The following is a 23,199-nucleotide window of genomic DNA, read 5'->3' as shown; positions in this document are numbered from 1 at the left end:
GTCTTCTGGTGGCCTTTGGGGTGTACATCAGTTGTGGGCAGATAAGGGGTACCACAGTGCACTCAGGGCAGACATGTGCCAGGAAGATGAGTTTAAATCTGACCTTGGACACTGATTTGCAGTGCGATGCTGGGCGAGTCTCTTTATCCCAGTCTGTCTCAGTTATCCCAACTGTAAGATGAGGATAACAGAAGCATATGCTTTGCAGGGTTGTAAGGATCAAGTGAGATAACATCTATAAAGCGCCTGGTCCAGTGCCTGGCATCTAGTAGGTGCTACAGAAAAGTGAGTTATCATCATCGTCATCTTCCCTTCTTCCCCTTTTCTCGTCTCTCATTCCTATCCTACCCACTTCCCTTCCCACTCCTCTCTCTCCTAAGATCAGGTATACTATGTTTTTATGTACAAATCATTAATGGCGCAATGTATGGCCTATCTGCAATTTCAGTCACTTCGACATCTTGTTTTAACCTGAATGAGGTCAAAACTGGAAAGGACCACAAGGTCACTTTGGTTCTGGGAAAAATACCAACTCCTCTATTAAATACTTTCGCCATCTGTGCCAGCTTACCTAGCTTTACAGTCACTTAACCAATCAACATTTAGCAACTGCCTACTACTAAGCAGTGAGGGTACAAAAAGAAGCAAAAGGCAGTCCCTGCCCTCAAGGAGTTTACAATCTATAGGGAGAGACAACATGCAAGCAATTGATGCAAACAAATTCTAGAGAGGATAAAGAGGATATGATTAACAGAGGGAGAGTGCTAGAATTAAGGGTCGGGGACGACTTCCTAGAGAAGGTGAGGTTTTAGTTGGGATCTGAAGGAAGCCAGGGAGGCCAGTAAATGGAGCAGGAGGGAGAGTGTCCCAAGTGTGGGCCCATGTGATGGAAGGTCTTGTTTGAGGAACAGCCAAAGGGGTTGGTGTCCCTGGATCTTTCAGGAAGTGAGGGGTAAAAAGATTAGAAAGAAGGAGGGAGGTTATGAAGAGCTTTGGGAACCTTACAAATTCCCATTAGTCTTTGGGCTCTTGCCCAGACCTGCTATTCCATTTGCTGCATCTCTGGCACAAACTACCTGTCCCCATGTCTGGAATGCAAGCAGGACTGGTTCTCCCATCAGAAAAGTGGAGTCTCTCTAGCTCTGCTCAGTTCCCCAAAGGAGGACTTTGTCATGCATGCCAAGTCATACTTTTCAGGCCCTGAAAATCTTACATTATGAAAGTTCAATATCTACTTTAGCAAATTTTCTTCATTATTTAAACTATTAATCCTCACTTATTGTTAAAATGACAGCCTTCCCTTATCTTTATAAGTATGACCTTTTACAATGTTTTCAATTGTTACTGTTTTCTGTTATATATTATTTTAAGATAAGGCCTGGCACTGTATTAAACAAAACATAGATAAGGTACCTGGAAAAAAACTGTTTGCAGACTGACTGGAAAACACCATCACATTTCAGAAGTTTGAAGTTATCAGTAACGAAGATCATTATAGTGTATATTCTCACACAAAATAAAATACTTGGGATTTAGATATTGAGTACAGAAAGCAAAAATTTGGGTAATTAGAGCCGGTAAGATGTACTCAACATCAATGAAATAAAGAAAATCATCTTTATTTTCCTTTATGTATTTCTGGAGTTTCAAATTTATTCCAGGACATTTCAATTTTGCTTTTCAGAGAAAAGGCCAGAGACTAGACCTAAAATTTTTGGCATGGGAACTCCCCAAGGGAGGACACAGTTATCAGAGCAGGTGGGCCCATTCTCTGAAAACCAGAGTCTATGAACATTGATTGTGAGGCCAGGTAACTTGCCCTGGGCCCTGCAGCCCATGTGTGGTCAAGGCTGGGCTTGAGCCCAGTTGTCTCCCTACTCTGTCAGACAGTGTCTCTTTTTCAGAGAAAGAAGAATGTGTCAGGAGATATTTCTCCTCAAACTTCAGAAGAGAATTCTTCTGCTCTCCATGTTAGTGGTTTTCTGCTTATTTTTTAAATGTCTCTGTCCCAGATTCACACACCGTCAAGCTTTTGTCAGTTCCCAGGGCCTTTCAATAAACATTAGTTCTTTTTCTTTTAAAATACCTGGAACACAGAGATTACTTTGTCGAGCAAGACTGATAAGAATTTGGATCAACCAACCATAAACAGTGATTAACTGCCTACTATGTGCTCTAAATCAGCCAGGCCCCGGCTTGGTGCTGGGAGGTAAGTACAAAGAATGAAATAATCGCATTCTATGGCAGAACATCCCCCAACCCAATCCTGACCCCTTCCTGACACTTTCACTGGCCTCTCACCCAGGCAGGTACACACACTTCTCAATACTGAGAAGTCTACTATACTGTGGCTACCCAATGGTAGCCTGTTAGTTCCTCTCCAAGGCTAGATAAGAAGAGATATTCCTGTGAACACCATTTCTGGCTGGTGTGCAGACTTTCAACATGCAATTAATCAATCAGTGAGCATTTATTAAGTGTCTATGAGGTACCGGGCACTGGGTTTACAAGTACAAAGAATGAAACAATACCTATGCATAATGAACCTACATTCTGATGGGGGAAATAATAAGAACGTGAAAAATACTCAACTCAAATATAAAGTGAATATATATGAATATGTACAAAGACGTTAAATCAAAGGCAGTTTGGGAGGGAGGCTACCAGTGGGATCAAGAAAGGCTGCATGCAGAAGATGGAGCCTGAGCAGCACCTTCCAGGACAAGAAGCATCTATGAGGCAGAGATAAAGAGGTAATGCCTGGAGGTGATCAAGATTTGAGAATAACTATATGGTCATAGGTAGCTCAGGACGTAAACATTCTGTTACATATGAGGTTAACTTATACATTCAAAAACATTAACCTCTAAAAATAAGCAAAACTTCACTTACAAGTTCAGTACACATTTTGTCACCTAAGATTCTCTTTCCATGCCACCCATTCTGCCAAGGCCTCCAGCCTCCCACAGGAAGCAAATAAACCACGTGGTGGGCACAAGGAATCACAGGATATTAGGGTTAAAAGGGACCACCAAAGTCCCCTTGGTGCATCCACTGCTCCTGCTTCTGGCCCAGCCCAGCCCAGCCTCACAGCCATCGACTAGAGAAGGGGGCAGCTACCCCCACCAAATGTCACCACTGCCACTCCCAGGGCACAAGGGAGAGAGACAGGAGGCAGCTCCAACCATCACTGACTCCACCTTGACCAAGACCTCCCCATAGACCCTGATGGGGACAGCCCAGGAGCCTGAACCAAGAGCCTTGGGAATTACCAGGCTGCCAGGCCCATGTCCTCAGCCATCCTCCCAGCCCTGTCTAATGGCTCTGCCTCAGAAATGGACATGATTGGTGGACTTGACATCCAAGAAGGGGCATTTCCATCTGCTTGGCTGTTGCACCCACAGGACCCAGGGACCTTTGCATCTGACTTGTAGCTGAACTCTTCCCTAGGCAGGGTGTCCCTCTGCTAGAATAGAAGCTCTTAGAGAGCAGGGATGGTCTTCCTCTTTCTTCTCTTTGCAGCTCCCTGCAGGGCTGAGCAGTGCTCTGCACACAGGACGCACATAACAGACTTATTCATTCATTCATTCATTCCCCAAAGAATGCAGTCTTAGCATCTCTAACAGATTATCACCAGACTCAGCTTGAATTCCTCCAGTGACAGGGAGCTCACTGCTTTAGAAGGACTGTTCATGGTTAGAGAGCTGTAACTGTTAGAAAAGTATTCCTTATACTCAGAACATCAGCTGGCTCTGGTTCTGCCCTTTGGGATGACATGGAGCCAAGCTATTTTGCTTTCTGTATGGAAGTCATTAAAATGTTGGAAAACAGAAATCGAGTCTACTAACCATGGATTTCTCTCCTTATCCAAATATCTGCAATCTCCCCAAATGCGTAAATCATCCCTTCTCACACCACACATGCTCTAATCTAAAGGGCCTAATTAATGATTATGTTCATGGAAATTATGAGACTTGGAGAGTAACTTGAATGTCCCACAGACCCACCAAACACTATCTGCAGGTGCCTTATGTTTGGTGGGGGAGGGGAGGCAAAGAGATCATGCACACTGGGATTTGTACCTGCTGTCCCCGCCAACAAGACAGAAGTGATTTTCCCATTCACCTCATTTGTGTGTCTGTGCCTAGTGCCATGCCTGCCTTGGCTGTTGGTGACTTTCAGAGCACTAAAGAAGGGCCCCAGGACTATTTGGGGGTCCCTCGGATACCACCTCCCTCCTCCAGCCCTATGACAAGCTCCCAGCTCTGAAGGGAAAGGGTGGGGGCCCTTAGCCTTCTCTTTATGTGCTCTCAATGGTCTCTCTCTCTCTGGGGGCCTACTGGCAGCTTGTCTGCATTAGGACAGTCGCAGAGGCCCAGGGCTTTGCATTGGTGTTGCTGATCCTTTCCCTGCTTTACCAAGGCAGCTTCATAGTGTTGTCCATAGGCCATGCTTTTAAAAAAGGAACAATGTGGTAATAAAACCCTCTGGGTTCCTTCCTCTTGCCAGTGCCAAGTGCTGCCCTGCTGGAACTGGAGAGGTTAAGTCAGTCGGCCTCTAGATTTGAAAAGGGAATGTGTCATCTCAAGTACAAGCCACATGTCCTCAATTCCTAGTACAATTTCTTCATACAAGCATGTATGAAGAGTCAGCTTATTCAGGTAACACCAGAATCACACGTTCTGCCCCTGCTACCAGGCCTGGCCCGAGGCCTGCTTCATGCATGGGATAAGCATTCATTAAGCTCCTGTCACAAAACCCAAAAGATCCGGTCACTCTTCTCAGGGAGCTTACATTCCTTTCAATTATTCTCTCCATGAAAACTTAGAGGACCACTCTATGGGTCAAATGTCCTTCTGAATGGATCACAGATAGATCCATTTAATCATGGACCAAACACACCACTCTGAAAGACAAGTCAACTCTTTGGAAACAGTACATTAAATTCTTCTTATAGTGCCAGACACCTATACATGCACTCCCACTGCCGCACGCCTTAGCCTTGGTTTTGGAATGGAAGAACAAATCCCAGGTCCTACATGAACTTCAAAGAAGCTACCCCCCCCCCCAGCAGACTAAACTTTCTTTTTTATTCTTCTTGTCCCCAAAGTACAATTAGAGACAGAACAGTATACTGAGGGAGACATTTTCTGGATGCAGCTGGGCGTAGAAATTGTGGAAGTTTTCAAGAATGAGAAATCGTCATCTGTTCTGTCAAACGGTCGACAAGGTGACATAGAAGTCCCCGAATGATACCTTCCTTGGCCTCTAGAGATTGTGAAGACCTGGGCAGGAAACTGGGGTCTTAGGAGGGGATCTGGTTTTTAGGATTCTAGCATAAGATAAAGGAATGAAGTGTTTTGGGAAAGGAGCACTCTAAGTCTAATGAGGACTAGGGGAAATATATTTTGTCTAGGGACAATCTTTGGGGATGTAGTTGTTTGTTTGTTTGTTTTTTACAGAAACTTTAGTGATGCCTTTTGTTGTTATATCATGTCTATTCCCTGCACACCCCACCCCCCAATCAGAAACAAGTTAGAATTATAAGGCTGTGATATCTAATAAATATCTGACCTTGCATGAGAAGAAGGCCATGGGTTTATTCTTTGGTGTCTGTGGTTAGGGTTGGTCATTCCAACCACTCAGACTTAATTTGCTTCTCTTTACTAGTGTGTTTTTTAATATGGCTATTAAGAACCTGTATTTCTTTCTTAGAAAACTGCATGTTTAGATCCTTGGCCCGTTTATCTAATGGGAAATGGCTCTTCTTAATAAAAATGGATTCAGATGTTTAGTAAAGGAAACTTGCTATAAATATCCCTCCCATTCCAAATCCCCTAGCTATTTCTCTTCTAGTTTTTTTAAAAATGTAGATACTTAACAATTCAATGTAATTAAAATTATTCATTTTATCATCTGTGATTTTCTGTATTCCTTCTGTTAGGTAGGAGTGGGTCTGAGGACAGCACCCTGTTAATTCAGGTTCAATTCTGAGACCGAAGAAGGCACTTGGAAGTCACCGCACAGCTAACCCAAGGAGGTTGACTCTGCCCTCACAGAGCAAAACTATGCAGCAAAGATAAAGGCACTAGCCTTCTACAGACCTAGATCTCCAGTTTCAGTAGGGAAACACATCTGGTAGGCCAAGGAGGGTATGATGACTCAACAGTCTTTGGACATTTACCAAGTGAGAAGGGCAATGATCCCACATGGGACTTTTTAGCCTCTACAATGACCAGGAAGCTGTGTTAAGAGGCAAATCCCCCCGCAGTTTTTGGGGGGAGGGAGAGGAGGTTCAAAAGAGGGATCAGTAGAAAATATAGGTCCTATCACACCTTGTTTGATTGTGAACTGTTCCATTATACATAGTTCGGAAAGTTAATTAATTCCTTGGTCCTCTAATTTGTATGCATCCATTTCCTGGCTTAATTAAGTGCTTAATTTACACGCAAAAAGGGGAAGCAATAGCTCCTTTATACTAGGGAAGGGTGAGTTTAATGTTGATTCCTGTCAGAATTCTAAAATGGATTAGCAAAGAACAGTCTGTGAGTCCTTGCAAAGGGAAGCCACGAAAACTGAGACTGCATGGCTTCCTGCCAGGCTGACCTTATTTTCTTCACTGACAAGGTTCTTACAACAGCAGATCAGGGAAATGTCATCCACATTTTTCACCTGGCTTTCACCAAGACATCTGACATGTGTTTTTGTTTTTTTCTTCTGTCTCTTTTCCCCTCCTGGTGTCAGAGTTTCCCCCCTCCCCTCCACCACTAGCCTAATCCTCTTGGTATTGTCACCAGATTTAACTGATAACCTAGAGAGAAAAAAAATGTCAAGAGGACCCCAACCTCTTCTTTAGTGAACTCTCTCTTCAGCCCCCACAGTCGTTGTCTTTTTTTTTTTTTTTTTGGTGGGGCAATGAGGTTTAAGTGACTTGCCCAGGGTCATACAGCTAGTAAGTGTCAAGTGTCTGAAGCCAAATTTGAACTCAGGCCCTGAATCCAGGGCTAGTGCTTTATCCACTGAGCCACCTAGCTGTCCCAAGCCCCACACTTCTTGACCTTGGGTCTCTGAAGTTTTCAATTGTCACTTCAGAAATGTAGTTCTGACAACTAAATGATTTTAGGTAAAAAATAAGCCTGAGGCCTATTTTTAAAAAGAGGCAGAGCTGGGGAGCATGTGTGTGTCCATGAGAATGTGAGTGTGAGAGAGAGTGTGTGTGTGTGTGTGTGTATATGTATATATATATATATATATATATATGTGTGTGTGTATATATATGTGTGTGTGTGTGTATGTCTCTGTGTGTACACACACACACACACACACACACACAAAGGTGGCAGTTGGTTGATGCAGAATGGTTGAATTCTCAGAAACAGACTATGGTCATGGGACAGAGGTCACCACAGGAGGGCTGTGGGCCAACTTTTATTAGTCATATTCTGGTCAATAGCTAAATCACTGACAACAAATAAAATCCCCAGTGACACACATAGCAAATTTTGGATGACACAAAACTGGGAAGGATAAAGGATTTACTGGATAACAGAACGAGGGTCCAAAAAGACTGAAAGGCTCTGAAACTTAGGCCTATAAAGACCATAGAGGAAGAAACTTAAGAGGACACATTTTAAGTCCTAGACTTGGATTCAAAGACATGTACAGACTAGAGGAGACATAACCCAATGACACTTCATGTGAGAATACCTAAGGCTGCCACCCTCCCAAGGTATTCTTACTGGTCTCTCTGCCTCAAGCCTGTCCTCATGTCATCACTTACAGTTGCCAAAACGATTTTCCTAAGTGCAAGTCTGACCATGGCTGAAATCCTGTCTCCCATTAGAAGCCTGTCCTAATCCCTCTTACTTCTTGAGCCTTCCTTCTGTTGTTTCCATTTATCTGGCCCATAGCTTGTTTGTACATAGATTTTTGCTCATGTCTCTCCCTCTAGACTGTTAGATCCTTGAAAGCTAGGTCTGTTTTGCTTTTCTTTTTTTTTTTTTTTTGTATTTTATTTATTTATTTTTGGTGAGGCAATTGGGGTTAAGTTACTTGATCAGGGTCACACAGCTAGTAAGTGTTAAGTGTCTGAGGCTGGATTTGAACTCAGGTCCTCCTAAATCCAGGGCCGGTGCTCTAACCACTGCACCACCGAGCTGCCCCCCCACCCCCTGCTTTTCTTTTTAACCCCAATGAGTAGCACAATGCCCGGCACATAGTAGATGCTAATAAATACTTATTAACTAACTGCTTTGGTTTTCTATGCATTCTCTAAAAAAATGTATCAAAAAGCCTGAGTTAAAACAGAGTATCTCAAACAGAACCTTAGCAGATGTACACAAGACTTGAGGAAACAATCTTTTGTATAAAGGAGGTACCTCTTGTAGAATCAACACAGACACAAAAATCCATAGAAACAACTTGAAGAGGTAGTTTCCATTGTTATTAATTATTACTAGGATGTGACCTAGGACCTGGAGCCAGAGAACCTGGCTTCTAATATCTGGCCCCTCCGATATTACTGCCCATGTGCCCATGAGCAAGTCCTCTCTCCAGGAGTCTGAGCTTCCTTATCTGTAAAATGAAAGGGTTGGGCCGGTTGGCCTCCAAAATCCCTTCCAGATCTTTGATAACTTACTACTATTTCAGAACTAAGTCTCAGTCTGTGACCCTGATTTCTGCAGGTGTCACTTAGGGACTTAATCCATGACTTATAAAAGCAGAACTTCGTTTACTCGTGTCAAACTTTATCTAGGTCATCTAGCTTTTAGGAAATATAAGAGTACCAGTCACACTCTGCTTGCAAACTGATTAAAAGAAAACCCCTAAACAACAAAATATTCTCTTTAAGAAAAAGAATGAATGAAAACAGGTCTAAGATTTTTCGCCCCCCCCCCCCCAATATCTGGATCAAGTGCAAAGAGTCATTCGAAAAGTCCCCTGGATACAGTCGATCAGCTTTGCTGGACATCACTCCCTTTTCTGAGTTCTCAAATCCAGCCAAACAGGCTTTTTCTGATCCCCGCCCCCCAATACTCCCACTTTTGGGCCTTTGAACTAGCTGTCCCCCAGGCCCCTGTGCACTGCCCCTTGACCAGAGCCTCTCTTTGGAATGGCAGCTGGTTGGGAGGAGAGATGATTTCAGCCTTTCTACCCCAATCTCCAACACTTAGACTAGTGCTTAGCACACAGCTGTCGCTCAATAACTGCTTTATTGGGAGCACCTGCTTCTGGGCCTGCCCCTCACCCCCCCAGTTCTGCTGGCTGGCCTTTCCTACCCCGGCTCCTTGGCATCCTTCCTGCCCCCCTGGCTCTACCCTCCAGGGCCCTGCCCCCTTAGGGAGGGCTCTGCCCAGCGGGCTGGTGCCCACACTGGTTGGCTGTGCCCGCCTCACATCCTCTTCCTGGCTTCCTCAACTTTCTCCAAGCCTCACCTAAAGGCCCCTTCTGCAGGCCCCTTCCCTCGGAGGTGGCCTCACTTTCCCCGTCGATGCCCGGGCAGTGCCCAGGAGGAGGGAGGGGAGGAGTTTGAGGGGGAGGGGAGGGGAGGATCTGGGGAAGTGGCACTTTCTTTGGATCCTCCTGGCTCAGCCCACTGCCCAGCACACAGTAGGATCTCTGCCCAAGGCGTCACCCGCGCAGCCAGGGGCCCGCACACAGTGGGAGCTTGCTAAGTGCATCTGGTACACAGTGGGCATTTAGTAGACACTTGGTGACACCCACGGCTCGGCCCGCTTCACTAGGGGTGGTAAGGGGGGGGCAGCCCGGGCAAAGGTCAGGCCGGGCGGCAAGCTCTTTGACCCCGGAGCTCCGCCCGGCCGCCCCCCCCGCCCCCGCCGGCCACGTGACCTGACCTCCCTCCCCCCCCCACGCGGGGCCAGGCCCCCCCACGCCCCCCCCAAACGCCCCCTCGGCGCTCCCGCCGCATAAGCGCAAGTTGCGGTCGGAGCGGCGCGGCCGCCGCCGACTTTACTCCAAACTCCAACTTCTGCTCCTCCCTCGCCGCCTCCTGCTCCGGCGCCGCCGCCGCCCTTGCCGCCGTCCCGGACCCGAAGGGCGGTGCCCGGCTGCCCCGAGGACAGCACCCCGGCCCCGCCGGACACGCCGCCCGGCCGGGCTCGACGGGGCGCGGCGGGCTATCAGACGGCCGGCCGGCCGGCCGCACACAAAGTTCCGGCCGGCGCGAGGCCGCAGGTAAGCGCCCCCCTCCGCCCCCTTGGCGGGCCCCGCACTCACACCACGGCCCGGGAGATCATCCAGGACACCATCTTGGCCCCGGCGCGGGCGGGCGGGCGTTCGGCGGCCCGCTCCGGTTCTCCTCGGCCCGGCTGCCCCTCTGCGCTCGGCCGCCTCGAACTTCTTTCTCCGCGAGCCCGAGGAGGAGGAGGCGTCCCCTCCCTCCCGTTTTTCCTCCTCCCCCTCCCCTTGCCTCCTCCAGACCCCCGCCCTCCTGCCCGAGAGCCCCGCCCTCCTGCCCGAGAACCCCGCCCTCCTGCCCGAGAACCCCGCCCCTGCCCGGCGCTGATTGGCTTCCGCCGTCTCGGGGGCCGTCGACGCCGTTGGCGGCGGGCTCGGGCGTCCGGGCACGCGCAGCGCACGGCCGAGGAAAGTTGGGGAACGCTGGGCTCGCGCTCCCCGCCTTCCCTCATTCCAACTCCTTTCCCGTCCCGCGCCGACCATTAGTTGCCTCAGGCTCGCGGGCAGGGCGGGGAGCAGCCAGGTCAGCCGACGTGGCCGGTCAGTGCCCGTGGCTGGGTGCCAGGGCCGGCCCCTCCAGAGTTGTGTTCCGCCCAGCTGGGGTTTCCCCGGACTTCTGGTACTTTTCATCCTAGCGGAGCCTGCTCGAAGGCGGGGCTCGGGGCCGGCAGCCGAGGACCCACTCCTCCCCTCACCCCCGGGAGAGCAGCCTACCCTGGAGGTCCGGAGCGGGAAGCGATGGCCCCCTCAGCCTCACGCTCCGGGCTAGTTCTCATTCCTTCTCCCAAGTGTGAGCCCAGCGGCCAGACTCGGGCCCAGGCGAGGTTCTCTTCCCCGCCCCCCCCCCGCCCCCCGAGTCTCCGGCTCCTGTTTTGTGCCGGGCTTGAATTCAGTCCGGTGAAATTTGGGGACCCGAAGGCAGTCAGCCCTCCTGAAAAACTTTTTAAAAGTTCACCCGGCCTGGCTTCGGCGCCTCTGGTGATGACTCGGCACTCTTCCTTGACTAGGTGCTCCATAAAATGCCGAGCTTACAGAGGAGGAAACTGAGGCTCCAAAGATAAGACAGTGGATGGTGGCTCTGATGATTCTAAGTTAACGGTGTCTGAATTTGAACCCGGGTTATCTGACTCCCCCTCGAACTCACTCTTTCATTTTACTACACGGAAACCAAAGAAGAGGAAAACTGACTTGATTGAACTGCCCTTCTCTTCCCTCATGTTTAGATCCTTTTGAACATTTGTAAAGTATTTTTTTTAATACCAAAATGTGCACATCACCAGTAGTGACGATTTACAACTAAACTAGCTTTATTTTTGCCAATGATAGGCGCCATTATCAACTATAATAATACTTCATTTTTGCCCCTTCGGGAAATGAGATATTTCATAATTAACTTCCCGAGCCTAGAAAACATTGAGGATGTTGTAGTGTGGAATACAGTGGATAGGATGTTGGACTTTGAGTCTTAAGACCTGGATTCAAATCCTCCCTAAAATATCTAACTACTTACCTGACTGAAGCAACTTCTCATAACCTCAGTTCCTAATGACATGGGCTTGGAATAAATCAGAAGTTTCTCCAAAGATGACCAGATAACAGGACAGACATATCAAGGAATCAAGAGACTATAAAAGTTTAGATTGACCAACTAGACATCAGGACAGACATCTGGAATAAGTATGGGGAGATAAAATTCTATAGCAGGAAAGTCAGGCATGATAACCTAACCAGAGTTAGGAGACAGAGGTAAGCCCCAAATCTCCCTTGACTCAGGAAGATGAAAATCATGCAAGCTTACCCCACCCCTATCTGGAACTTAACAGTTTTCAAGTGGATACCCCATCTCTCCTCTATAATAAACACTTTTGCCTTCCTTCTGTTCTACAAGGTTAATGTTTTTAAGCCCTCCTCCCCAGGGGTGAAGTCTTCTGCTTCCCACTGTCACTTTCCCTAGCACCAAATAAAGATGACTTTAATTCTTATTTAACTGTGTGCGAGAGTGTAATTCTTTATTGAGGAATACCTAAGAACCACCACAAAGCTCTCACCTGTGACACTACTCTTTTTTTAATCATAAAAGTATTTTATTATTTCCAGTTACATGGAAGGATAGTTTTCAACATTTGTTTTCATAAGCTTTTTAGCTCCACGTTTTTCTCCCTCCATTACCTCCCCCCTCCCCAAGACAGAAAGCAATCTGATATATGTTATATATATATATATATTTATATATACACACAATCACATTAAACATATTTCTGCATTAGTCATGTTGTGAAAGAAGAATCAGAACAAAAAGGGAAAACCTCAAAAACAAAACAAAAGTTGAAACAGTATGATTCAATCTGCATTCCAAATCCACAGTTCTTTTTTCTGGATGTGGAGAACATCTTCCATCATGAGTTCTTTGGAATCGTTTTAGATCATTACACTACTGAGAAGAGTGAAGTCTATCACAGTTGATCATGACACATTGTTGCTGTTACTGGTGACACTACTCAAATAATATGCCTGGCCAATACTTAGTAATATTTTTAAGCTTCCCTGTACAACGACTTTACTTCAGCTCTACTCATTGTGGCTTTGAAGTGACCCTGAGTTTTTAGTGGCTGTGACAACGGGTCCTACCTTGCTGGAGTTGTTTGTGTCCCTTGTTCTCAAAGACCTTGACATAGGGAGGTGATGTCAAGATTTCCAGTGAATTGGATTTAAGTGAGGGAGGGCTGTGCAAGGTCACCAGCCTCACTCTCTCCTCCAGAGTCATCTGGGTTCAGTAGCATATTAGAACCATTAGCGATGGGCCCATATATTTAAGGCAGTTGGGGTTAAGTGACTTGCCCAGGGTCACACAACTGGTAATCGTCTGAGGTGACATTTGAACTCGGGTCCTCCCAACTTCAGGGCTACTGCTCTATCCAGCACCACCTATCTGCCCCTACCTTACTAGAGTAGATGTCAGGACAAGCCCCTGAAGACTGGCCTGAATAAGTTTCCTTTACTTCTAGGTAATGGACTTATGTGCTGAAAACAAATGGTTACATTGTCAGCTGCATCTGGGTTAGCTAGAGGAAGGATGGGGATAGGGGCCTTGAAGTATACAATAGTGCCTTACATTTGTATAGCTTGTAGTTTTATAATAATGGTTGCTATTTGCTTAGTTTTCAGGTTTGCACAGGTTTTTACAAGTTTCTTTATTTGGCTGATTGACATAGGAACCATTTGGCTCCCAAAGCTCCTGTGAGGCAGGTTGGGCTGGTGTTCTTATCTCCTTTTTACAGATCTGAAAACTGAGGCCAGACTACTAATAAGTGGCAGGAGTATGAAACAAGCCCAGGTTTTCTGACCAGCTATATTATTTTTCCCTCCAAAGCAGAGGTGTCAAACACAGCTGATCCAACCCCATTTAAATATAATTGGAAAAGATTTAATTATAAAAGTAATTTATTATTTTCCAGTTACGTGTAGAGATAGATTTCAACATTTGTTTTTGGTTTTTGCGGGGCAATTGGGGTTAAGTGATTTGCCCAGGGTCACACAGCTAGTAAGTGTCAAGTGTCTGAGGCTGGATTTGAACTCAGGTCCTCCTGAATCCAGAGCCGGTGCTTTATCCACTTTGCCCCACCTAGCTGCCCCTCAACATTTGTTTTTGTAAGATTTCTAGTTTCAAATTTTTCTCCCTCCCCCTCCCCAAGACAGCAAGTAATCTGATATAGGTTATATATGAACAATAACATTAAACATATTTCTCCATTAGTCATGTTATAAGACAAGAATTGGAGCAAAAAAGAAAAACAACAGCACCAAAAACAAAAGAAATAGTATGGTCCAATCTGCATCCATATTCCACAGTTCTTTTTTTTTTTCTGGATTTGAAGAACCTTTGCCATGGTGAGTCCTTTGGAACTATCTTGTACTGTTGTATTGCTGAGAAGAATCAAGTCTATCACAGTTGATCAACACATAATGATACTGTGTACAGTGTTCTCCTGGTTCTGCTCATCTCACTCATCATCAATTCATGCAAGTCCTTCCAGGTTTCTCTGAAATCTGCCTGCTCATTGTTTCTTATAGTACAATAGAATTCCATTACATTCATATACCACAACTTATCCAACCATTCCCCAATTGATGGGCACCCCCTCAATTTCCAATTCCTTGCCACCACAAAAAAGAGCAGCTATAAATATTTTTGTACATGTGGGTCCCTTTCCCTTTTCCATGATCTCTTTGGGAAAAAGACCCAAAAGTAGTATTGCTGGGTCAAAGGGTATGCCCTTTGGGCATAGTTCCAAATTGCTCTCCAGAATGGTTGGATCAGTTCATAGCTCCACCAACAATGCATTAGTGTTCCAATTTTTCCACAGCTTCTCTAACATTTATTATTTTCCTTTTTTGTCATATTAGCCAATCTGATAGGTGTCAGGTGGTACCTCAGAGTTGTTTTAATTTGTATTTCTCTAATCAATAGTGATTTAAAGCAATTTTTTATATGGCAATAGATAACTTTGATTTCTTCATCAGAAAACTGCCTGTGCAGGGCAACTAGGTGGTGCAGTGGTTAAAGCACCGGCCCTGGATTTAGGAGGACCTGAGTTCAAATCCGGCCTCAGACACTTGACACTTACTAGCCGTGTGACCCTGGGCAAGTCACTTAACCCTCATTGCCCTGCCCCCCCCCAAAAAAAAAGAAAAGAAAACTGCCTGTTCATATCCTTTGACCATTTCTCAATTGGGGAATGACTTGGATTCTTATAAATTTGACTTAGTTCCTGATATATTTTAGAGATGAGGCCTTTATCAGAAGTACTGACCATAAAAATTGTTTCCCAGCTTTCTGCCTCCCTTCTAATTTTGGATGCATTGCTTCTGTTTGTACAAAACCTTTTTAATTTAATGTAATCAAAATCATCCATTTTGCATTTCATAATATTCTCTATCTCTTGTTTGGTCAAAAACTGTTCTCCTTTCCAAAGATCTAGAAGGTAGACTATTCCTTCCTCTCCTAATTTATCTATGGTATCACCTTTTATGTCTAAATCATGTACCCATTTTGACCTTATTTTAGTATAAGGTGTAAGATGTTGGTCTATGCCTAATTTCTGCCATACTGTCTTCCAGTTTTCCCAGCAGTTTTTGTCAAATGCTGAGTTCCTATCCCAGAAGCTGGAGTCTTTGGGTTTATCAAACAGTACATTACTAAAGTAATTTACTACTGTGTCTCCTGTGCCTAGCCTAATTGGAAAATATTTAACAAAATAAATAAAGATACAATAAGTTTTCTAAGCCAGTATGCTTGGGGCAGGGATGATCAGTTTGTATTTCAGTTTGACATCACTGATGTAAAGCAACTGTCTCTGAGTTTCTTGGAAATAACTGATCTTTTTTTGGTGATGACCAAAGGTATCATCATGAACATTGGGTATTCCCTGTGCTTTTGGTTGGAGAGGATAATGATTTAACAGATGCCACAGTCATCTTGGCTTGCTCACCTCCTCTGCTCCCTATGTCTAGATCTGCTACTAAATTAGACTGCTTTCATTTGAAGTTTGATAAATCATAGCTTTCGTTTTCATACTGTCTTCCAAACTTATGGTTAGACGTTAGCTGGAGCTGGGTTTCTTTTCCTCCTCAGCTCTTTCCCCTCTAAGAAACCTTGCCTTCTCCCTCCCCCACCCCCCGCCAATATTCTATAAATTCTTCAACAATTATGAGTTATCTGTCACATGACTGGTAGAGGAATCTCCTTAATGCACAAGTCTCACTTGGTCCTCATTTTTAAAGAGCTTTATTCACTCCCTGTTGTCTACTAAATAAATCATCACTTCTTTACTTGGTATTCATGGCCCTCTAGACTGCATTTCTAACCTCAGTTCATATGACTTACCCTCATATATTATTTATTCTCACCAAACTGGACTATACTATTCAATCATTCAGTCAACGAACATTTATTAAGAGCTTTCTACGTTCCAGGCATTGTGCCATTACGAAAAAGAAATGGAAACAATCCCCATTGCTCAAGGAGCTTTGTTGTTGTTTGTCCTTCTTCTAGAAGGCGACTATTGGGGGGATGGCATGACTTGTACTAAATTGGATTTAAGCGAGGGAGGACTGTGCAAAGTCACCAACCTCACTCTCACCTCTAAAGCCATCTAGGTCCAGTGGTGAGATATATATATCAGGATGACTAGAGATGGCCCCGGTGTTTTTTTAAGGCAATTGGGGTTAAATGACTTGCCCAGGGTCACACAGCCTAGTAAGTGTCTGAGGTGAGATTTGAACCCAGGTCCTCCTGACTCCAGGACCAGTGCCCTTCAAGGAGCTTACAGTCTAAAAGAAGGAGAGAAGTATACATAAAAATTAATGCCGCATAAATAGGAGGGTGAGCACCAGCAGTAGGGGGATCAAGAATGACATCATGCATAAGATCATGCTTTTGCTGCATGTTAAACGAAGTTATTGTTCAGTCTTTTCAATTGCATCTGACTCTCCATGACCCCATTTGGGGTTTTCTTGGCAATGATACTGGAGTGGTTTGCAATTTCCTTCTCCAGTTCATTTGACAGATGAGGAAACTGAGGCAAAGAGGGCCAGATTTGAACTTGGGAAGATGAGGCTTCCTGCCTCCAGGCCCTCTGCTCTGTGCCCTAGGGCCCCACCTAGCTGTTACATGAGGAGAGGCTGGAATAAGGAGGGATTTCATTATAGGCTTGTGGAATGGCTCATGCAAAACCACACAGATGAAGTGCTGAGGAACAGCAAGAGGGAAAGTTTGGTTAGATCACGGCCTGTCCCAGGCAGAGCCATGTCCATCGAGGCTAAAAAATTAGGCTGGGGCCAGGTTCTGTGGGGCTTCAGAAGCCAAATGGAGGAGGTGATGTCTGATTCTAGAGGCCAATAGGGAGCTCCTGTTGGACCTACTGTGTGCCAGTACCTACAGGGCTAAGCACTTGGAATCCTAAGGAAGGAAAAGGACAACCCTGTTCTCAGTCTATATGGGAGGAAAATCATGTTGGCAGCAATGGATCGAATATGCTGGGGCGGGGAGAGACCAGTGGGGAGGCTGCCATCCTAGTGAGCAAACGGTGAGAGTGCCTGAACTGAGGTGAGAGATGTGTTGTAGAGGAAGAAAAGGCTAGATTTCCTGACCGGTTGTGACCTTTCATATGCCAGGCCCTCCCTTCCCCTATTCCATGAAGGCTTCCCTGAAGTTACCCCAGAGAGGGGCTTCCCTGACATTGGCATTTGCCTCTATAGAGGCAAGATTAGAAGATTTATAAAGCCCCCTTGTAAGAATGTCAGTAGGGGAATCACTGCCGCCACAATGCAGTTCAGCAATTTGTTACTGATCACATAACTCAAAAGTCCAGACATCGGAGTTGGCAGTGCCCTCAAAGGCCATCTAGTCCAGACCATCGTAACCTGAGAATCCTCTCTATGGTACTGCCAACCTTTAGTCATCTGCTTTTCTTTTGAAGACCTCTGCTAAAGGAGAACTCTATCTTCCCGAAGGCAATTGATTCCATTTGTCAACATCTCTAGGTGCTAGGAAGTGATTTCCTGCCCCTCTGCTTCTTCCACTCAGCTGCTCTTAGTACTGCTCTTTGGGACCAAGTCAAATAACCAGCCCCTCTGACCTAAGTTCCTCTCAAATTCTTGATGTTCTAATGGCCCTTCAGGTTTTTTTCTTCTCCAGGTTGAACACATCCAGTTCTTCACCTGAGCTCATATGTGATGATCTTTATGTCTTTTCCAAAGCCTTTTTTGGATACCCCTAGCATATCCATGTCTTTCCTAAAACTGGTCCCCAGAATGGGATAGCCTGGCTTGGCTATGTGCTGATGAAGGTTAAGTTTTATGGGACCAGAATGCCCACCATGTGACAGATATTCTGTTGCACTGCCTCAGATTGAGCCTGTAGTCAGTCCACTTATGAAGTCCAGTGTAATTGTTGAACTTGCTGAACACAAGACTTCTGTCTCTTTTAAGACCTCTGTGGCTGCCTTGTGGTAGGATTGCATAGTCCATTTTTGGCTGAGAATTGGTTATTCTAGCCATAAGAGCTCATTTCTCCTTTTTAAACTAACTCCAGGTAAACAGAGAAAGTTCTGAAGATGGCGAGGTGAGCACAGGGAGGAATTGGGACATAAGGATTGATTGTCTTAATAGCAGTCAGTGCTGCCACCAAAGAAAGGGAAGGTTGGAATGTTTTCTCTGTTGTCATCTCTTACCCCAGTCTCCGAGGCTGTCCTTTTATGGAAATTGGCGATGGCTTTGTGGATTACGTGGTTGGCTTTCTGGTTGGGGCCTCATTGCTTTCTCAAGCCCTCCTGAAAATCAGCCCAGCATCTTTATGGTTTGTTAGTTCCTACAAAAGAGCACATGATACTTGGCTGATTTTCTTTCTTGTTGTAGGGGTGATCATCAAAAGTCAAGTTTCAGTGGAATATAATAAAAAATCTCTACAAATATAAAGGTTTCAAAGCACAAACAAATGAAAGTAAACTGAAGCAGTTTGCAGGTAATTTATGTATATTGATGTAAGGGCCACTTGAAGAACCACCAGGATCAACTTCTTGGCCTTGCACATTTGATAACTACATTTTGTGTGTGTGTGTGAAATTGTTTTTGTTTAAGGGAAATATTGAGAGGTCATGTGATGTGGGTAGGGGGCAGGCCTTAGAGTCAGAGACTGACCTGGACTTGAGTTCTGTCTCCAACACAGAGTAGCTTTGTCTAATACCAAGATACAGAAGAGTCGTTGATTTCTTCCTTTGGAAATGGAATCACAAGTCTGGCCTGGAAAAAAATTATACTACAGGTAATAAAATCCAGAAATCCTTTAAGGAAATCTTTTTTTTAAATAATGCAGATTGAAAAAAAAAGGATAAAATAAATAGGATAAAATAAATAGGAAAAAATCTTTAAAATTGATGGTATTGTGATAACCTTTATTGAAGATTCTTATTTTTCCCTCAGTAATAAGTTTTCATAGTTGTAGTGGGGGGAGGTGAACTTCTGATAAAAACTCCTTAGAATTTCAGGGGCTCAGATGTTCTGAATTTAACAGTCACAACAAGCATTTAATGTTGCCCTACTGGTAGTTTGTACTGAAGGAGTAGAAATGCTTTTAGAAGTTTACAAGGAGGGGCAGCTAGGTGGCCCAGTGGATAAAGCACCGGCTCTGGATTCAGCAGGACCTGAGTTCAAATCTGACCTCAGATACTTGACACTTACTAGCCATGTGACCCTGGGCAAGTCACTTAACCCTCATCGCCCTGCAAAAAAACCAAAAACCAAACCAAAACTAAACAAGAACTCTACAAGGAGAACAGGTGAAAGCTGTGCCTTGGGGTCCTCATGCTTACCAGGGGCCATGAGGGAAGGGTACATGGAAGGTTGCTTCGGCCAACACAATGCCCAGGCTCTCCAGGAGTACGAGGGGCATTCGGACTTTTTATGATTAGGACCTTTTGCTGACTTTCCAGGTTTGTAGGGCTGGGAATCACTAAAACCTGAGTTCAGATCCTGCCTTAGACTCTGAGTGATTCTCTTAACCTCTCTCATTTTCAGTTTTCTCACATGTAAAATGAGAATAATAGAAGCTCCTATATTACAAGTTCATTGGGAGAGCCACATGATATTTTTAAAAGCTAGTGGAGCATTCAAATCATTCCTAGGTTATCCCTCCCTTTTGCCACTTGGCCAGTGCCCGCCTTCTCTTCTGACCCTGGGTGTCCTGGAGTATTTATGTTGTTGGCTCCATCTCTTGCATACCAAGTCATTGTTGGTAATCAAGTGCAGCTTTCTTGTCCATTACATTTGTGTCCCCGATGCCTTCTGGTTCCTCTGCAGACTGGGTCTTTGTAGAGCATCATCGTCTCTGACTGTAGTTGGGCAGCATCATCAGAGCATGTATCTGGGGCTGCCAATGAACAATGCACTGGTCAGCAAATTTTATAGGACAAGAAAATCCAATGGTCTGATGCTCTCATGCCATTGCATGGCATAAAATTCCATCTTTCGGAAGCCGGTTTCCCCCAGAATGTGTCTGTAGTGACTGCTCTGAATGACCCATGTAGCCACTGATTCTTCTGTGATGCTGTCAAAGAATTGTTGTCACTTTTGTTTTATCTTTCGTGGTTAAGGAATTGCCATCAGTCAGTCAACAGACATTTATTAGATGCCTACTATGTGCCAGGCACTGGGGATATGCAGCGAGAAATGAACAAGCCCCTGCCTTAAAGGGGACTCCTGTTCTGTCAGTATATACAAAATAAGGAAAAGAGCATTTGGGGTAGGAGGTATTACAGCCAGGAGAAGCCTTAGGAAGGAGGTGATGGAAACAAGGGGATCGTAGCATGGCCCACCCCTTGGGGCCACAGAGAGGAGAGGCCTTTATTAAGGGCCTTTTATGTGCCATAGGCAGTGCTAAGCGCAGGCGATAAAAAGAGGCAAAAGACATCAAGCAGAAATAGCCTGTTGTCTGGACAGTGGAGGTGGGGGTGGGGGGTGGGTATAAGAAGATTGGAAAGATTTCTAAATATAAGAAGGATTTGTCTTTGATGCTAGAGATAACAGGGAGCTGTTGGAGTTTATTGGAGGGGGATGGGGAAGTGATGACACAGACAGAGCTGTACTTTAGAAAAATCACCTTGGTTACCATGTGCACATAGATTTTTCAGTCATTCGGTTGTGTCCCACTCTTTGTGACCCCATGGACTATAACATGTCAGTACTGTCCGTGGGGTTGTTTTGGCAAGGCTACTGGAGTGGTTTGCCATTTTCTTCTCCAGTGGATTAAGGCAAACAGGGTTAAGTGACTTGCCCAGTGTCATGCAGGTAGTAAGTATCTTGAGATTGGATTTGAATTCAAATCTTTTTGACTCCAGGCCCAGAACTCTTATAGACTGAGTCACTTAGCTGCTTCCATGTGGACATAAAACCTCACTAATTAAGACAGTGATGCAAATGAATGAAAAGTCTGAGTTAACATAGCAATAACAATAGCTAGCATATCTGTGGAGCTTTGAGGTTTTCAAAGCACTTTATGGAAGTTATAGCATTTGAGCCACACAAGAATCCTGTGACTAGGTGCTATTATTATCCCTTTTTTATAGATTGAGGCAGGATTAGAACTCAGATCTTCCTGACTCCTGATCCTGCACCCTATTTACTGCTAGATATAGGTGACCTATGTGGTTGCAAATGGCAAAGTTTATTATATTCGTCAAGACTAGGCAGCAAGAAATCACCATTGAAGATTCGCGCAGAAGCAGCATGGTGAAGAAGAAAATCAGAAAAACAACCATTGTCTTCTCTGATTGTAGTTGGCCAGCATCGTCAGAGCATGTGTCTGGGACTGCCAATGAACAATGCACTGGTCCATTGGGACCACAAAAAGAGGTGAAGAGTTTAGATGGCTAAAGCAAGGAGTGACAACTGGGCAAGTTGCCTGTTTCACTGGGCTCCACAGTGTCAAGAGATGCCCATGAAGGAACCCCATGGCAGGCCCGTGCAGTGAATTGAGGGGATGCTGTGCCCCAGAGGTCCTAGTACAGGTGACTCTAGTTGGTCTGTTGTTGGACATTCACCTTGTGGAGGGAGGGTCATCAGAGCTTTGGCGTTCACAAAGCGCCCTGCCAGGGTTTCCAGCACCAGCCCCACCTCATACACTCTTGATTTGCTCACACAGCTTTTCCTTCTTTAAGACCCTAGCTCACTTTTCTGCTTTCATCCTCCATGCCTTCTTGAAGCACGGCAGATTGTGTGTCCTGTCCTCTGAGCTCACTGCTTTTCTACCATGGGGGGGGGGGGGCAGAGTGGAAGGTTCCTTGTATTTTCTTATTTAATTATTATATTCAATTCGCTTGTGTTATTGTTAACTTTGTGTACTGATGGTTTGTCTCCAACATGACAGTGAGTTCTGGAAAGGCATGAGCAATGTCTTTTACTTTATATTCCTTAAAGATGCTGTAAATAATAGGAGCTCAATAATATGCCCCAAAGAGTTACAGATTTTCAGAGTTGTGAGGGACCTGGTAGCTGCCTAATCCATCCCATAACTGAGCAAAAACCCCCAAACAACCACACCCCTCCTATAACACACCTGGCAAATGGGCATCTAGCCCTGGCTTGAGGTGCCCAGAAAAGAGATGGCTTACTGCCTCCTTTCTGAGGCTGTCTGTTCTCCTTGTGAGTAGCCTCTAATTGTTAGAAGGGGCTGTTATTGTTGTTTCCTCTTCTTTTTTCTCAACATTAAGCCTTGATTTGTACCTTGCAATCGCCATGCCTTGCTCTTAGTTCTGGCCTCCAAAGCCAGGGAAAAGCAGTCTAATTCTCTCCTCCATCCCCCTCTCCCCCAACATGGCAGCTCTTGGGATACTGAAGATAGCGATCATTGTCCCCCCACGTCCCATTCTAATCTTATGGAAGCCAAACTTCCCTAATACCTTCAACCAATCCTTACAAGACCTGGATTTGAGGCTCTGCACCCTCCTGGCTCTTCTTCTGGATGCTGTCCATCTTATCAGTGTTCTTCCAGGAAATGTGATGTCCAGAATACAATAAGCACAGTACTCCCGAGGACGTCTGAGATGGGCAAGGGTAGCTGACCTCCCTAGGCCTGGACACCCTGTTGACATTCCTTTAGCTTTCTTTCCTGCCATATCACAGTGCTGAATCATGTCTAGCTTGCAGCTCCCTGAAATCCCTAGATCTTTTCCAGAGGAACGCTTATGTAACCGTCTCTCCTGATTCCCATCTTGTGCTTGATGTTTGATCAGATTTAGCCAAATTGTTCTAGCCCAGGGGTTCTTAATTGTGGTTCGCGAACTGGTTACTAGAAATATGTATCTATGTATAATTTTGATAGCCGGCCCAATAGAATTGCTTTCCTTTATACTCCTGTGTGTTGTACATTGGTGCATTTAAAAAGATTTTTCTGGGGAGGAGTCCTGAGGCCTGCTCAGGCCTCTCAGGGTCTTTTTTGAATACTGACTC

At 45.2% G+C, this 23,199-nt stretch overlaps 1 protein-coding gene across 1 annotated transcript in view; it reads right to left on the bottom strand.

The window, feature by feature from the left end:
* REEP3 (receptor accessory protein 3) overlaps positions 1–10,412 on the bottom strand; it is an 83,413-nt gene extending 73,001 nt beyond the window's left edge. The window contains exon 1 of the mRNA XM_043983812.1: positions 10,237–10,412. Coding sequence (XP_043839747.1) covers positions 10,237–10,268 — 32 coding nt within the window. The 5' untranslated portion in view covers positions 10,269–10,412. The remainder of the gene's footprint in view (positions 1–10,236) is intronic.
* Positions 10,413–23,199: the final 12,787 nt, after the last annotated feature.

This window comes from Dromiciops gliroides, chromosome 2, assembly GCF_019393635.1.
Source record: "Dromiciops gliroides isolate mDroGli1 chromosome 2, mDroGli1.pri, whole genome shotgun sequence".
Classification (NCBI taxonomy): Eukaryota; Metazoa; Chordata; class Mammalia; order Microbiotheria; family Microbiotheriidae; genus Dromiciops; species Dromiciops gliroides.
The sequence above is the reverse complement of the archived record's forward strand: the minus strand, read 5'-3'. Positions and strand labels throughout refer to the sequence as shown.